The 17,848-nt window shown below is 38.2% G+C and overlaps 1 protein-coding gene across 1 annotated transcript in view; it reads left to right on the forward strand.

Moving 5' to 3' along the window:
• LOC104157367 (probable phospholipid-transporting ATPase IH) overlaps positions 1-17,848 on the forward strand; it is a gene marked incomplete at its 5' end in the record, with an annotated part of 28,177 nt that overhangs the window by 2,724 nt on the left and 7,605 nt on the right. The window contains 11 exons of the mRNA XM_009694675.1: positions 424-675; positions 3,183-3,357; positions 4,616-4,718; positions 4,977-5,122; positions 6,085-6,144; positions 7,721-7,848; positions 9,590-9,725; positions 10,295-10,318; positions 15,386-15,451; positions 15,743-15,846; positions 17,654-17,819. Of these exons, the coding sequence (XP_009692977.1) occupies positions 424-675; positions 3,183-3,357; positions 4,616-4,718; positions 4,977-5,122; positions 6,085-6,144; positions 7,721-7,848; positions 9,590-9,725; positions 10,295-10,318; positions 15,386-15,451; positions 15,743-15,846; positions 17,654-17,819 (1,360 nt within the window). The remainder of the gene's footprint in view (positions 1-423; positions 676-3,182; positions 3,358-4,615; positions 4,719-4,976; positions 5,123-6,084; positions 6,145-7,720; positions 7,849-9,589; positions 9,726-10,294; positions 10,319-15,385; positions 15,452-15,742; positions 15,847-17,653; positions 17,820-17,848) is intronic.

Genomic DNA, 17,848 nt, shown 5'->3' on the forward strand with positions numbered 1-17,848 from the left:
AAGGTTTTGGAGGAAAGAACTACAAAATGGGCATTGAGGAAATTAAGGAAGTATCTTTAGGTATTAAAACAATTCAAAAACTGTCTGTTAAAACTGGGAGGTAACTCAGCAGTACTTCACTATTTGATGTCACTGTTTGAGCACGGAAAATATTTGAAGTACTCATCTGGGGAATGAAGCATCTTGTCTATTAGGCTATATAAATGAAAGATGAGACTTTGAGCACTTTGAAAGTGTCAAAACTAATTATTTATAATGTACTACTCCCCTAAACATTTTTAGATTCACACCTTGGGGAAAATTCTTGATCTGATAAAAAATTTCAGTAAAAGTTATTTGGTTATGAAAACCTTTCAATAAGGACCTCTGAATTTGTCATTTCCAAGCAATCTATTAATGTGTGTTGTCAATTGACTTCCACAGACTACAGGAAAAAGCTGCTGACACTATTGAAGCACTCCAGAAAGCTGGAATTAAAGTTTGGGTTCTGACGGGAGACAAAATGGAGACTGCTGCAGCGACTTGCTATGCTTGCAAACTCTTCCGGAGAAATACACAAATACTTGAGCTAACCACAAAGAAAATTGAGGAACAGAGTTTACACGATGTGCTTTTTGACCTAAGCAAAACTGTTCTAAGACACAATGGCAGCTTAACCAGGGATACTTTCTCAGGGTAAGGAAAAAGTTGAGTTTTCAAGCCAGGAATGGGCTTCTCTGCATTTCATGAACAATTAAATAATTGGTCAGTTACTTAAAGTGTGAATTGCTGTCCGTTGTTAAAGTGTGAATTGCTGTCTGGCAATTAAGTATGTTTGTTCCACATAAGTTTAAATTTTCAGTCATGGTTCTTTCTCTTTTGTGCTACTGCTTTAACTGTTAGAAGAAAAATGACAACTGACATTGTAATTAGAGATTTTTCCACTGCAAAAATACTTATTCTTGGAAAAAAATATTGTAAAGCAAAATACTCTTTCTAACTTTTAAAAGGGAAGCAGATATGATATATTCCTGTAATCAGAGTTAGTATGTGATGTGACCTTCTTGATAAGACCAAGGCCACAGACAGCAAGAATGTGTGGCCCTCTTTCTAGGGAAGATTATGCTACGTTTATAGACAGGTGACAGGCAGCAGCGTAGTACCAAATCTTCTGGTGTGCCTAAAAATACTTCAAGTGCCCTAAATTATAAAGAAATCATCAACTTCTGTGTATTTTGAATACGCATAGAAGGATAGATATCATGTATACAGAAGTGAAACACAACATGGAATACGATAGAAAATGGCATTAAAAAGCAAAAACCAGGTATCATGTAAATTTTGCCTCATGCTGGTAGTAAATTAGGGTACTTATTTGAAGCTTTGAGGCTGGTCCACATTACTTGCTCTTTTTTCACCCACTGTAAAAACCTAAGAATTAGATTCTGAAACATTTTTATCATCTTAAGATGTTAAGAAAATAAGTTACTGTTCTTCCAGATATAATGGTGCGTATTTGATTTGCTTTTCTTTAATATGGAAACAGCTAGCAAGTACATTTTATATGCATTTGTAATAAGTTTGTAGTAAAGGAACAACAAGCTAACAAGCATTTGTGATCTTATTTTAGCAGACATATAACTCTTAGCCTTACAGCTTGAAATTGTGGCCAGAGCGTTTTTCTTAGCTCTCCTTAGACTTTAAACCCCATTGGTCTAACCAAGAACATTTGTATATTCAGTTAAATAAATCATATGTTTCTATGCCATCTGTACCAGATTTAGCTCAAGTCCCACAGCTCTTACAAGGTATGTTTAAACATGTTCGTTTAACTTTTTATGCAACACCAATTTTCTAGACGTTAAGGCTCATCAGAATTTTTGGTCCTTTGCTCTAGGCTTGCAGAAAGTGCTAAGAGAGTAATAGCAGGATTCTGCCTGGATGTTCAAATTCAGGCTGAAAATCTTTCACTCTAATACCTCAAACATTCAGTACATCGCCTGAACTTCATAATACTACATTTTTGGTTGATATCATTGTATACTAATGACATTGCCCTATTTGTGCCAATGGTAACGAGGTGCTGAAAGTATCTGTGAACTGTTACTATAGTTTACAGTTCTTTATATTTGTCAAAAATAGCTTGTGTTCTAGTAGTGAAGATGGAGATGCTTAAAATATATTAATAAATATGGTGTTTTCCTCACAAACATTGGTCCTGGTGAAACCATGTTGGATGAAAACCCACGCGCAGTAGTATAACCTTGGAGCACTGAAACTAGAGCACCATTAAACCTGAATGTGTGTTCCTACAACACTTGCTGCTGGGCTGGAGCCTGAGGCTGCTGCGTAATGCGGGCAAATGCAAGGGTGCTCTGAAATAACTGGGCTGGATGCCGCGGAAAGCTGCTCCTGTAGCACGGGGCGTCATCCCCCCTTGTTCAGCCGATGTTGCTGCGGTACACTGTGCTTCATGCCACCACGGTTACGCTTCTGGCAATGCCCTAATTATTACAGGTATACCGGTAATAGATTAATGTATATAATAATATATTCTGATATTATAGATAACATATATAATGACTAGATTTTAATATTATAATTACAGCTGTACCTGTATCAGACTTTGCCACCACACTAAACACAAAGTAGGCATGCTGTAAATGTAGAGAGTGGCCTTCTTTCTTCAGGCCAACAAGTCTCTCTTAGGCATTTCCTTCAAAGCATCATTTACTTCGTTAAATGTAAACCCTTGGGACAAAAAGATTATTTTCCTCATCAAAGTGAATTTCAGAGTACCAAAGGCCTTTCCCTTTAACTTTTTCTCTATATTATGGAATGTGCCACAAAATCAGCTTTATTCCTGCAGCTCAGTTTACCTCACTGCAGTTCTTGGAGCCCTTTCAAACCAAACTGGAAGGTCGTTAATTGTACACTCACACGCACTGGTGAAGTCACCGAGGTGTCACATTCCTGTCTTTGAACCGGTGAAGCACTGACAATTTTCAACATAATCTAGAGTTTTAAAATGTCATAAATAGCACTCCTATACAAGGCATTTCCTTTAGAAGTATATTAATTTTGCAGTATTCCATGCTAAGTATTTTTTCATTAATTAATTTTCACAAAAGAACTATTGCCAAATTTTAAGTATGTCTGAGAATTTTACCGTGACACTAAGTTTATATTTTATCCCTGAACAGACTTTCAACTGATATGCAAGATTATGGTTTAATTATTGATGGAGCAGCATTATCATTAATAATGAAACCGAGACAAGATGGGAGCTCTGGTAACTACAGAGAGCTCTTTCTTGAAATTTGCAGGAACTGCAGTGCCGTGTTATGCTGTCGAATGGCACCTCTGCAAAAAGCACAGGTTTGTGTTTCATTTCGTAATTGCTTCTTAGCTGTGCACAGATGTAAATATTGAAAGTTAATTCTCTGTATGACTGATTATCATAACTTGAAATGTTACCGTTCACTTTTGTATCTTCTCAAATGGAAAAAGCAGAAAAAAAAAAAGGGAGAGGGGAGAATTTCTACTGGCAAGCAGTTTAGATAATGGTATGCTAAAATGGCACCCAGCTGTGCACCTGAACTTGATTTATGTACATATTGTGCAAATTTTACGGTTGGTATATGCTGATAAATGAACATATTTAATGAACTGAACTAATTGCTTCCTTTTTAACCTAACAAGCTTTGAATAGTCTACTATCTGTTGATATTACAAGAACCTACATTATTTATTACTGTAGAGTGATATTTCTGTATTTTTAACATGTGGGAAGCCAAGAAAAGAAGAATCCAGACAGAAGAAATGTGTGCATTATCATTTTTAAGTACTTCTTGACTCTTGTATACTAGTTTGTATCAAGTAAAAACGTATCCTTTCGTTACTGAAACATCTCAGTATACCTGAAGAACTTTTAAAGGAAATAAACATTGGAATATACACTTCTTTTTTCCTTTCAGGCTGTTATGTCTTTTTCTCAGTGCTCAAGTACAGCATACGTAGCCCTTATTTTAAAAAAATGTATTTAGCCAGCACTTATAACTGTCTGGAAGCTTGTAGAAGTTTTTAGTTGCAGCTGACTCCGTACTAAATTTACAGAGGTGATAATTTATAGTGGAGAGATTTGAAGTCAAATTTTTGGACAGTTTCTATGTCAATAGTGTTTAGATATATACAGAGTCCTATTATCTTTTCTTAAATAGTAAGAAAACATTTCAGGACAGTTAAGAGAGCAGGATCTTTCAGTCCTTAGTTTAAGGATATCTTTGAAATTGTGTGCTCTGTCTCTGAAACCCTTTTGATTTATTAATGCACTTACACAGCATTAAGCAATCTCAACAACATCTTCCTTTCTTCTGCTCTTCCTTCCTCATGTCCAACTCTCTCCAAATAGTTTGGAAGTATTTGAAAAATGTTATCTTCTATTTGGAACAAATACTTTTAACATGAAGAAACTACTGTGATCTTTATGCATAGTAGTTGCATTAGGTAATACCAGTTTTGTGTTCCTGCACAGAATTTCTTGTATAACTGTGTTGGTCATTTTTAATTGAGCGTATACTCATGCAAAATAAGCAAACCATTACAGAGAAGAGTTTTTAACACTATTTTTTTCCAGATTGTAAAATTGATTAAGTTATCAAAGGAGCATCCTATCACATTAGCAATTGGTGATGGAGCAAATGATGTCAGTATGATTCTAGAAGCACATGTTGGTATAGGTAAGTGTGCTTTTTAGAATATTAATTCAAGTGAAACGGCAAAAAAAATTTACTTCTTAAAAACAGGCAGTCTCAAAGAATCAGGTTATACATTTTATAGACAACTTTTAGTGAATTTACCCCAGGAATTTTATGAGATACAGTGGTGATCTCTTATTAGATCAATGTCATAGCATTATTATATAATTTTACAAATAATTGTATCTTTGAAATAGTTCTTCAGTTATCAAACAACTTCATCACTTTTTTTTTTTAAAGGAATCATTGGCAAAGAAGGTCGTCAAGCAGCAAGAAACAGTGACTATGCAATACCTAAATTTAAACATTTGAAAAAAATGTTGCTTGTTCATGGGCATTTTTATTATGTTAGGATATCTGAACTTGTGCAATACTTCTTTTATAAGGTAGGAGAATGCTTATTCTAATTGCCTATATGTCAAAAACGTACAGGGTAATACCTAACTATATACGGTTTGCGCAGTCAATGGTACAAAAAAGCAATAATCCCATAAAGAGATTTTGTTGAGTGCCAGATGCAAAGGTGAAATGGGATTATTGTTTTTATCCAGACTATGACATGAAATAGCTTTTATATAGATATATATTCTGTAATCTATGGTACATTTAAAAGCAAAATTTGCCTATCTTTTTTTTTTTCTCTCTTTCAAATTTCAACACAGACTGTTCTACTTATTTTCAGTACCTTCTGGGTTCCCTCTACAGTGGTCTTTTAAATCAAGTTGGAAATAGTATTTGAGAACTTAGCATAACTTAATTTACATTAGTTTCTAAATTCATTAGGGTAGTGTAGGTGGAGAAGGTTTATCATGTGCATCCCCCTGTTTAGATAGTTTTGTTATGTGTGAATGTTGGGATCTAATCACAGTTCTTTCAGTAAGCAATGGAAGGTTGTAGATAATTCAAGGTCTTAGTGTTTCACCGTACATATAGTTAGGGGACGATGAAGTTTGGGGTCACGGCTAGAAACGTCTTAAAATTACTTTGCTGGGACCCATGCTAACCACAGTATCCATGCTTGCTTATCCCAGTTTGTGTCCTGCTGTGGATTGTGCCGTATTTGCCTTGCCTTAACTGAGCTGTGCTCCTGGATCACAAAATTCATTGCCCTTGAATTTTGAAACTGTAGCCTTAGAAGTTTGGTTTCGAAATATTTTTAGTGTTTTTCTTAACAGTACTACTGTAAGATGAGAATGCTGATGTTTAATGTATGCAGCTCTTTCTACTGTTCCTGCAATGTTTACTATTACTAGTGTTATAAAACGATGATATACATAGCTATAGAATTGTAGAGCATATAAATTAATGCTTGTATTTCACTTGACAACTGTGTCACTTTGTCTTTCAGAATGTCTGCTTCATTTTTCCTCAGTTTTTATATCAGTTCTTCTGTGGGTTTTCACAACAGGTTAGTTCTTTTTCCCTTACTACCACATTTTCTCTTTGGCATTTTTTTTTGGAAAAATGGATCCTTTAACACTGGGCCTGTTTAACTGAGAAAATTTCTCGGTTAGGTAACGCACTGTAAAAAGAAGAGCATCCTTTTGGTTCATATGGTTTTCAGTGGCAATTGCAGTTAAGTTGGAGAAATCAGTTTTATGAATTATCATGAAAGCAGTGTTATTTTCAAAGTTGAATACAGGAAACCAAAATTTGGAAATGGCAATGCAAAGTGAAGTGTCTGTGGGAAATGTAGAGTCTGTTAGGTTTAAACTTCTTGAACATGGACAGAGGCAGTTCTGAACGATAAGTAATTGAACTAGTTGTTCATTTTCAGAATTCACAATGAAAATGGAAGAATAAGCTAGTCTTCTCTGGCATGTACAGGTATGAATTGCAAACCTCAGGCAAATAGCAGCATTTAACTAGCAGGAAAGAAAAAATAAACATGGAAAGGCAGAGGAAAAGTGAACTGCTGCTCACCAGAAATGTGCCATCATTCAGGAGAGGATCCAGTATTCTCCTTTCTAAATTCTTGTTTATTTAATTTTCCCCTTTCACCTAATTTGTGCAGAAAAATCCTCCTCTTCTTTCTTCTAAGTGAGGGAGCAAAAACCAAAGGAATGAATGACAGGACTTAGACAAAAGGAGGATTAAGTTTTTGAGATTAAATTGGACAAGAGGAGGATTGAATTGGGAGAAAATAGTACTGCTGCTTTCAATTTGTGGAATGTCTCAAAAGGAAGCTCCAGGAGGAGTAAAAATGACAGAACTATTTTTTTTTGTCTGTTTTGGTATTAATTTCAAATGACTGCTGAAAACTTTGTAGGTTTTTGTCAAGCATTATTAGGATTTAGATATGAAAGCATGTGTCGATGGAAATTTAGTTTAATTTCCTGTTAAGTGCTAAATATAGTTCTGAATCAAAAAGGGAGTTTAGACAGCAATTTTTACGGCATAAATGATCACCAAATAGGTTTTGGGAAGTAAACAACTCTTTTTGTGGGGTGACGGGGTAGATTTGAGGGCTGGTTACAATGATGATACGCACACGGAAAAGTAGTTCAACAGGAAGAACAATCAAAGAGCTGTTGGGGTGTTTCTTTGTAGAGCTCATTGCAGTCACCCACAGCTGAAGAACCTCCGGCGTACTCCTCCTTCCTCCCTGCCTGTCTCCATGTTACAGAGGTGTGGAGGAGATAAAAGGGGGAGGATGTGCCAGAGAGGAATTTCTGTCTCTACAGGAATCTGCTGTTGTTCAGTTCAGGTAGTTTGGAGTTGATCTTACAGTTGAAACAATAGGAGGGGCCAGTACATGGACCAGATCTTTTAGTTGATCTTTTGTCCTCCAGATGAATGGGGTACAAGTGCAGAGTTGTGTCTTAGACTAGTTAGCAGCTGTTCAGGGATATTTGCTGCCATTCTGAAGGGATATAGTTTTGTTTTTTCTGAAGAAGTTGACTCACTCATTTTAAATCAAGTGTCATGCGGTGGATCGTGTTTTAAAATTTAAACTTGCTGGTTTAATGCTCTTCCATTTGCAGACTTTGTACGATACTGCATATCTAACACTGTACAATATCAGCTTCACTTCCCTTCCTATCCTCTTGTATGGTCTAATGGAACAACACGTCAGTGCAGACACGCTCAAGAGAGAGCCTTCCCTCTACAGGTAAAATTAATACATTGTGCCCCAAAGTTTGACTGTTCAGTTGTGGGATCTGTCTCTGTTTTAGCGGAAGTCCGCAGGATTTCTGTACCACAAGGTTACAGTAGAACATCAGAGCAAGAGAAGGGTTGAAGACCACGTGCACAGTCTATAAACTACAATAGATACACATGCACTTTTACATGAATATTTACATACTGCAATCCACACCATTCGTTTGCTACATTAGTGAGCGAAAGCAAGATAGAAATTACTGTTCTACAAATCAAAATATGATTTATTTTAGTACTTTCTATTTCCTCCAGCCATGGGGAACAAAGGTACTTTAAAAAGAGAAAACATACTGTTTCTTCTATACACGTGTTTTATTCTGAATGAAGAGAGGACTGAGTGGTAGAGCGTTGTATCGCAGGATGTATTTTGTGTGGTGTCCACTGTTGTCCTCTGCAAGTTGTTGACTCACTTCTGGGCACTGGAATCGTGGCTGGTTTAGATTCTTAGCCACTTGAAATAGAGTTCTTGCCATTTAACTGCACGTGAACATCTAAATTAGGAGCAGTGCCCAGTTTTGACTCTTGTAGCAGTACATTTCAGAGAGTGGTAACAGTAGATAATCAAAGGGGAGGACACTTTTTGAGCAAGGTAATATTAAATGCCCAAAGGTTAATCAATGGAGTGATCCCGTTTTACCTATGAAATTGAAGAGGAATACAAGGTATTACTGTTGAAACCCAAACGCCCCATTTTTATTTTCTCTTCGATATTTTAAACGTTTTCAATTTAGAAATGGTCAATCAGGAAACCTTTTTGGTTTTTGAAAGCTAGCAGAGGTTATTTGGTCAAAACCGTTTGGGTTTTGGTATCTAACAGGGTCTGTTGCTAAGCTGTTTTGGGCAATAGTGCAGTTGTTCTGGGCCAGATGAGGCTACTGTTGGCCACATATGGGTTTGCACTGTATATTGGTAATCGTTGGGGACAAATGACTACGTATGGTCATCAGACAGCTCTTAAAGTGCATATGGTGAAAGTATGGGTTGGTAGTAAATGTTTCTGTAATTCAGGGTTTACGTTTAACTGTGTTCTGATTTACTCTGTGTTTTATGATATATGCCAAGTTGATATATACTCATTCGGTGTGCAAGATCTGAAGATGTAATATTTAAATTTTTCTGTAATAAGAAAATGCATGCTAGTAAATGGTTCTGTTGTTGACCAACCCCTGTATTTTTTGTGAGAAAACATTCAAGAAATCAAATGTGACCTGAAGCTTCAACTGAACTGCAAAATCCTTGTTTTGCGTGTTCCATATAAAATTAATATCTGGTTTTGTTACAGTATTCTGTATCAAAAGTGCCCCATGGGAAATAAAGCGAAGTCTCCGGAGACCTCTAGTGTTTCCATTTAAAATCTACAGCACATCATCACAGCAAATACTGGAAAAAAGATACCTTCTGTAAAAAGATTGAAAAGTAAACGGGGGCAGCACAGGAGAACTTACCATATGGTTGAAACAGGCAGAATTACAGGCAGTTAAAAAGGTTTAGTAGAAACTAAATAAAAAATAAAGAGGAGGTGTTTAGGAAGGATTTGGATGTGAAGTGGTAGACAGTTGCCATGTGTAGATGTGGTGGTTTTGCATGTAATCTCTTGGTTGGTTTTTGTTGAAAAAACAACGTAAGTGACATCATTTATCTAAGCTTTTTGAACATGCTGATGCTGAATGCACGTATCTTGTTTTACACAGAGATGTTGCCAAGAATGCTTTGCTGCGCTGGCGTGCATTTATTTATTGGACATTCCTAGGAGTGTTTGATGCTGTGGTATTTTTCTTTGGTGCCTATTTCTTGTTTGAGAACACAGTTGTGACCAGCAATGGACAGGTTAGTGTTGGACTTGATCAGTCAATCAAAGGTAATTTTTTTAATGTCAAGTGTGTTATGAATGTAGTTTTAATTGTTTACTTCAAGATTTCCAGCACAGATGATAACTGTTTTGTGACTTATGGTGAGATAGATGGGTTATGTGTTTAGCAAAGTCTAAACTATGCAATAGGAATTCTGTGTATCAGTAAACAGAGGCATAGGATTAGATACGATTTAGGAGAAATATATATTGTGAATTCCAAGTATTCCTTCAGAATTTACATAGTAACTTTTCCGTTTTGTGCCTGACATGCATCTGATGAATATCTGATTAATCTATCCAAAGACTTCTGGTAGAGTAGTTATAAATGATCATAAAAGAGCTTAAATATAACAAGCTTTTTAATATTTTAATTATTTTTTACATATGGCAGATTAAAATAATCTATCTCTACTTGCTTTGCAGTCACATGAATGCAAATTTTAAGAACTTTTGCATTTTATTTATTTTACCCATTGATATTTTGTTCTATTTTATTTGTGTGCTTTTTTTTCTTTTTGCTACTTGCTTCTCTTCCTATCCTCAGCTAATGACAACCAGCACTCACATGGTAAGACTATTGTGGATTTGTCATGATATCCATTTCATCTCACTGTTCTTTAATTGAGCTGTTAAAGAGCAGTTAAATATTTCCTATAATTATTTCAAAATACCACTTTAAACTTATAGAAATGTTCTTTATTGCTATGTTATAAGTACTTAAAATATAAAGAACTTCTATAGAGTAGAAGGTATATTAAGGTATATGAGGTGTGGTAAAGAGCCATGAACTTTAAAAAATAAGTAGGCTTTTTGCTTCCTTGTGTTTTGTTATTTTGTTCTATGCTTCTCTGTAACCTACATTTTGTTGCTGACTCTCTGCTATAGAAAATTTGTTACAGTTTATGCTATAAAGTGCTTGGATGGCTTTAGAAAAGGCTCTCAAAGTGGGAGAAAATAAACTAGGCACGATTTTGTTGCCTATATGTAATGTACACGTTTGCTAGAAATGCAACAATCAGATATCGTTAAATACCATCTTTGTGACATCTGTCAGGGAAATGAACTTCTAGCGTGTGAGAGAACACTTGATAGAAGGAGCTTTTCTAAGGACAGAATGAATTTCCGTTAGACATAACTGTACACTGCGGCACTTCTTTTTCTGGTACCATTATGTTCTCTCTTAGATGTTTAAAACTCTGCACCAGCTTATGTATGCTCATGTTTTATGATAAAATGTATTGCTTGATGAGACATTGTGACTGTTTGAGTGTCAGAGTAGGTTAGAAAATGCATCATCGTTCAGCATGCATGCTTGTGTGTATGTATAAAACTTACAGATTTTGAGTTGCAATTTTAGATTTAAAATCTTGAAAATGTTAGTGTTCAGGAATAGTCAGAGATACATACGAGAGTTCATGCGTACGTGAATGCTAGTTGGTGTTGATGGCGTTATTTCCAAGTATTTAAATTATGCTTACATGTGGAAAAAGTCAATGAAAGACTGGAGATACATAGGAGAGTTAATGCGTACGTGAATGCTAGTTGTGTTGATGGCGTTATTTCCAAGTATTTAAATTATGCTTACATGTGGAAAAAGTCAATGAAAGACTGGAAGATTTGAAAGGTTTACTGCAACAGTATGTTGCTATGGAACAGGGAAAAGGTAGAAAGCTGAAGGTACAAGGGCTGAACGTAACACCACTACCATAAATGATATAAGATGATTCAAGGTGGGTTCCAAATTGTTAAAATGAGTGCTGAAGCAAAAATTTTGAATTCTTCTTTCCCTCCGGAAATTAAATTATCACCATTGTTCCAAAACTAGTAAAAATTGAAGAAAGTCAATGTCTTTCACTTAGATGGATGCCTGTGTCAGACTAAAATTTACATACCATTAAGCTTGCTTCTAAACATAATCCCCCCAGGATGTTTCTCAGTATTTAGAAATTTGTTGGGAACTGCTTGCATGCTGTAGAGTGGTGTTACTAGAAAAATGGAAGAGTGTACTTGTAATTGCTGAGATTTACCTTATAAATACCTGACTCGGTCATTTCCTGGTAAACAAAACTAAGATGCCAAAGATTTATATCTTATTATTGTTATTAGTTTGTGATATTGCTTTGCGTATGGTGTTCCACTTTGGATGTGGCATGGTTGGTGTTGTAAAAACATACAGTCAGAGACCAACTACGTAAGCAAGGTAAGAAGAAAAGAAGGCACTGCAGAAGTGATTGCAGATTGTAAATGTCATCTTACTTTACCCAGCTAATAAAATGTATTTCCTGTGTGTTTTTTTTATTTTAACATTTGGTGCGGAGTGGATAAAATAGGAACATGGAAGATACAGCAGATACAGTTGCAGAAGGAGGGGCGGAAGTCTTCGACAGGCTGGGGGCAAAGCGCAGAAAAATATTTGTTAATAAACTAGATGTTAACAAACAGACTTACAAAAGAATGATTCACAGCCTGAAGACATGAGTAGTATCTTGAGATAGCCAATGCTGAAAATACATTGTGAGGTGTTGTAACTCACACCGTCCCATATTGCTCTGCTTGCCTCGCTCCGTGCCAAGTGAGCGGCCTTATGGGGTCTGGTGTCCCTGCGCTACGACTTCGTTTTCTGAGCCAAAAAATTGGGTAGGTGAAGGGTTTGGTTGCAGCCCGATGCTTTCTATCTTAGCCTGACAAACAGAGATAGGGGAAAGTCCTTTCAACTTTTTTATTTCATCTAGCAGCTTTTATTGGAAATACGGATGCATCTGTTCGGTATGCAGAAACTTAGACTAACACTGGGCTCTTGATGTCAGACATGACATGAGTAGTGTAAAAATTTAACTGCCAGAAGGAAGTCGGTAAACGTTTGCATAATTTGAAGTTCCTGAAACAGATTCCTTTCCAGTTTTAACTTCACTGATTTTTTTTTTTTTCCTTCTCTTGGTGCACACAAAATATTGTAGCAAGGGCATGACCCTATGCAACTGTTATATTAGATACCAAAGTAAAGGTCAGATCAAAATGCCGAAGGTTTTCTGTACTTCATTTTGTGTTCTGTACACTTGGTCACACACTGAGTAGTTTTAAAATGACGAAATGGTTACTCAGAATAATGAATCTTTCAGCCAGTCATATGTTTATTTTTTTAATGGTTTTCTGTTCCCACTTGATCAGATTCTCAGCCTCATTTACTACAGATGCCTGTTTGGTGGCTGGCTGTGGTCCCCATTCAGAGTTTTTCCCGTGGTAGCACATTTGTGTGATCACTTGCCTATGCAGATCCCCTGTCATCTAATATCAGGTGAGCTCGTACAGAATAATATAGATGGCAAGGGACCCTGGAGGCGATCCAGTTCAACTCCCTGCTTTGTGCAGTTCCTCAAGACTTTGTCTAGGCATTTTCAGGTTTTGAACATCCCTGAGGATGGAGATTCGCTAACGTTCATGGTCAAGCCGTTCCTTTGTTTTTCTGCCTTCATGGTGAAAAAATTTCTCCTAATACCTAAGCAGAATTTTTCTTGTTGCTGAAGAGAGAGGTCTGTTACAGTTCTTCGTCTTTGTGATAGTTCTTCAGATACTTGTAGGCAGCTACTAGGTTGTTCCTTAACCTCCCCTCCACCAGACTAAGTCAGTCCTTCAGCCTCTTCGCAGGAGAACTACAGACTGCTAACCATCTTGGTTGCCTGCCACTTGATCCTGTCCAGTTTTTTTCACATCCCTCCTGAACTGAAGGGCCCAAAACTGGGCGTGTTCCATGTTCAGCCTCACTACAGCTGAGTGGAGGGGAGTGGTAACCTTTCTCGATTCAGTGGCCGTGTTCCCATACAGCTCGGTTTGCAGTTTCCCTTATTTATAGAGCACAGTATAGGCTTGTATTCAGCCTGGAGTCCACCGTTACCCCACTGCAACTTCCTTTTCAGCAGGGCCATTGCTCACCCGGTCAGTTCCAATAAACGGTGTTGCTCCTCCATAGGTGTAAAAGTTTGCACTTCTCCTTATTGAACTTCCTAAGATATCTGTTAGCCCACTTCTCAGATCCTTAGAGGTCCCTCTGGATTAAGACTCTGCCATTCATTATGTCAGCCGCTCTCTGGTTTGGTACCACCCGGCAATTTGCTCGTGACGCTCCCTGTGTCGTCATCCAGGCCACTGACAGATACTCAGCCACATCAGCCTGGTATCAGTCCCTGGTGTAGTTCACTGATTATCACCAGCCAACTAGACATCAAGTCATTGTTCACTAAACTTTTGAGTCCAGTGGTTCAGCCCGTTTTCAACTCAGGTAGTAGTCTGTTTACCCAGGCCGGCCTGCCTTATCTTCCAGATGAGAATGCTGTCCCAGTCAAGTGTGAAATGCCTCGCTAAATTCAAAATAGATTGCATCCCCTGCTCTCCCTCCGTAACGACTCCTTAACCTGTTGCTCCTACACTGTTGGCTGCTCCTTTCCTTCCCAAGCTTTGCTGTTAAATGCAAGGAACAGGCTTTGCTCTTGAAGACTGATACCCAGAGTACTGAATACTTCAGCATTTTCTTTAACGCCTTCCACTAGATTGCCTTACCACTCCATCAGTGGACTTACATTTTCCCTTTGAAACTGGGATACTTGTAAATACCCTTTTTCTTACCTTCAACACCCCTCACTAATCTTAGTTCAAGCTGAGCTTCAGCCTGTGGGTTTCTGTTCCTCTGTACCCAGGTAATGCTTTTACACTACCCGTTTGCTGCCTGCCCATATTGTCATCTCTTGTACGCTCCCATTTCGCCTTTTTCTTCATTGAGAAATGTCTTGCTTGGCTGATTGGGTCTTCTCCTGAAATTTCATGTCTTCCTGCAGAAGAGGGTTCATGAGATGTCACCGTTTCTCTCTTTTAAAATCATTCAGCTCTCTTGGGCACTGAATGCTCTGAACAAAGCCTTTTGTTCTAAAATAGTGTGTCCTAACTCCGTTGCTTACTTTCCCAATGTTTCTCTGGATCCTGAACTTGGTCATCTCATAGCTGCTGCAGTCCATGCAATCCTCTGTGACCGTATTCGCCACCACTTCTTCCCTCCATCAGCATTAACGATCATTTCTGCCCACTTGAAAAGCTGAAGTGTTTTTATTTCATGATGCAGGTGGGGAGAAAATCAATGATAATTCAAAAGTCTTTTATCTTAAAATGTATGTGGAACACGGATGTACTTACGTGGCTTTGACAGTTATCACATTATTTCGTACTGTTACTCATCTGTGTAACGTGCTGTTGAACCTCCAAGAAATCATGGAACACCAAGGACAGTAGAGGAGAGGGACAGAGGAAAGATGATGTTCAAGAAGATTGATGAAATTATTGCAGTTCCCTTGTAAATCTCAGTGATTTGTTAACTGTGCTACACTTCATTTTTATTAAGAAACATACCTGTGAACTTGAGGTTGAGTGCCTTGACTGTGGTTTTTTCCTGTCTGTATGACACCTGGGGTGTGTATGCACAAGGGCAGGAAACCAATTTGCACTGGATAGATCATGTAAGAATTCAGTTTTGTTCCTTAAGTGTCGGTTCCTGATACAAAGCAATACATAGCTTTAAGAGGTTTATTATGGACAGTTCACGAAGTAGCGGACAGCATTACCTATAACTGCTTTGGACCATTTTTTGTAGATGTTTGGAAACTGGACCTTTGGAACACTGGTGTTTACCGTACTCGTGTTCACGGTTACACTGAAGGTAAGCTATGCTGTGGTTTATCCCCTGAAACTTTCCTAAGAGCTTGTTTCCTAATTGCTGCTTACTTATCTTGGTTTCTCTCTATGACCATACATTCTCGTATTAGTTTAAATACAGATTTTACTGTCTGTGCCGCCTTAACTGCTCAAAATTGAAAAATGTTTTTTAGCTAATTCTGTGTAGAATCTTTCCCTTTTTTCAAAGGGTGTCATTTTATTTCATCTCCTGCTGAGTATTCTGTTGCTGCTAGATAGTAGTAACACCGTATAATCTCATTTGGGTTTTTTTCAGCTTGCACTAGATACACACTATTGGACGTGGATAAATCACTTCATGATCTGGGGATCACTGGTATTCTACATTATCTTTTCTCTGCTCTGGGGAGGAATTATTTGGTATGACCCCTAATATAAATTGCATCACAAATGTTATTTCAGAAACAGTTGTTATAAAGTTGTTACTAATTTACCTTTTTCGTCCCAAACAGAATTAAATTTAGCTTTTATGTATGGCAGAATTCCCGATAGCACTCACATTTTAAACGCTTCAGTAATGGTTAGAAAATGCTCAGCCCTTCTTTCACTGAACGGCTGCTAAAATATTCTTAGAGAAGACTACAAAGAGAAGAGTATCAGACCTGGGGCTGCCACTGGGGCTGCCTCAGCCACGGCGGTCGAAAGCAGCCCAAGGGTCGGTTCACGTAGCTGGGGCTGGCTGGCTGAGGCAAAACGTCCCAGCGTAGGTCATGGCTGTGCAGCCTGGGGCCGGCCACCCAGGCTCTGGGCTTGTCGTAGAGGGAACCAGCTGTACCAGTTTAAACTAGGGCCAGGGAGTGGAACTTACGTTGTGGGGGTGACCAGGAGTCCTATGTTTGAGCTCATTCTTTACCCCCTTATTTAGCAAAGTAGATTCACTGTAGATGAGCTAGTGTAACTCTCGTACTTGGCTGATTGAAAGTAGTGTTGGGGTTTTTTTCTCTTAAAAAATTCCGCATACTTGAAACTGAAATTTTGGGGAAGGAGATCAAGTTGAAACAGGTTCAATGCCCGATTGCCATCAGGAACTTAAATCTGCGTTTCTGACCTGTAGAGTGCCCAGTTACAAGGTTATCTTTTCTAACCCCTTCTGCTGGAACTGTTCCACTTTGGTACACATAAGTGAACATCCTGGGGGACCAGCGAGAAGGCAGAGCCTAAGAGTTGCCTGGTGATGAAGGTGCCATTTAGTTTGGAGTAAGGGTTTGTATTTCAGTGTGTCCTTTGCAAATCAGTAACCGCCTGTCAACTCCGTGGATGTTCGGTAGCCGCCTCTTTTTTTCAGTAAGATCAGATCTCAGTTTCTCCAGCATCCAAACAAAACCAGTTTGTACAAGTGGCGTTTTCCCTGCTAATGTTTTCCAGCCAGCCTTGCTGTGTATGAGAGATATGACTATTTACGTACAGCAAAGTATTTTAACTTGATTACCTTTTTAGATTGCAGAGACTTTTATCAAATTTTGGAAACTAGCAGTAAACTGCCCTACTAGTAGGAGGGCTTTACACCGCAGTCTTGCTACAAACTGTCCATCGGTCTTTGCTCACAGTAAGCACGGCCTCTGGTTCCCATTGCCGTACAGTGATGGCATCTGAATGACCAGACAACGCCACGGAGATACAGGGAAACACGGAAGCAAAGGCAGCCAAAGTGGTGGTGAATAAAATACGTGGTGAATAACTTAGGGAACATAACATGAAACCATCAGAGAAGCTTAGGGCAAGCTGGAGAGGTATGAAGAAAGGTGTAGGTGCTCAGGGAGCTTTACTTTGAGTGTACATACAAATGAGTGTGTGATGGGAAAGAGGAGGAAAGTACTAGGTGGGACACTGAAAAGAAAGGTGGAAAGTATCTGGGGAAAGATAAGGAGTAGGGGGAAGAGCATAAACAGGATTAGAACGTAACTTCATTTATCTCTGCAAGGGAGAGGCAGCTTGGGAGGGAGGGCAGCACGGTATTTCCGACAGCACGGCGGACAAGAGTAAGGCAGCTCGCTCTGGGCAGTGGATGTTTAGGTCTCCTTGTGAGAAAACTGGGATGGATGAACTCCCACAAACTGGGAAGTTGAACATGCGATATTTCATCAGTGTCACAATTTTTATAGTTAACATTGAGAGTCTGTCTTCTGTGTGTTGAAGTGTAATATCTGTTTAATCTTTTTCCTACTAGGCCTTTTCTCAATTATCAGAGGATGTATTATGTGTTCATGCAAATGCTGTCTAGCGGTCCTGCGTGGCTGGGTATAATTCTGCTCATAACTGTCAGCCTTCTTCCAGATGTTCTCAAGAAGGTCTTATGCAGACAGTTGTGGCCTACAGCAACAGAAAGAATCCAGGTAACAATATTTTTCATTGTGGAATTGGT

Source organism: Cariama cristata, unplaced genomic scaffold (genome assembly GCF_000690535.1).
Source record: "Cariama cristata isolate BGI_N322 unplaced genomic scaffold, ASM69053v1 scaffold14032, whole genome shotgun sequence".
Classification (NCBI taxonomy): domain Eukaryota; kingdom Metazoa; phylum Chordata; class Aves; order Cariamiformes; family Cariamidae; genus Cariama; species Cariama cristata.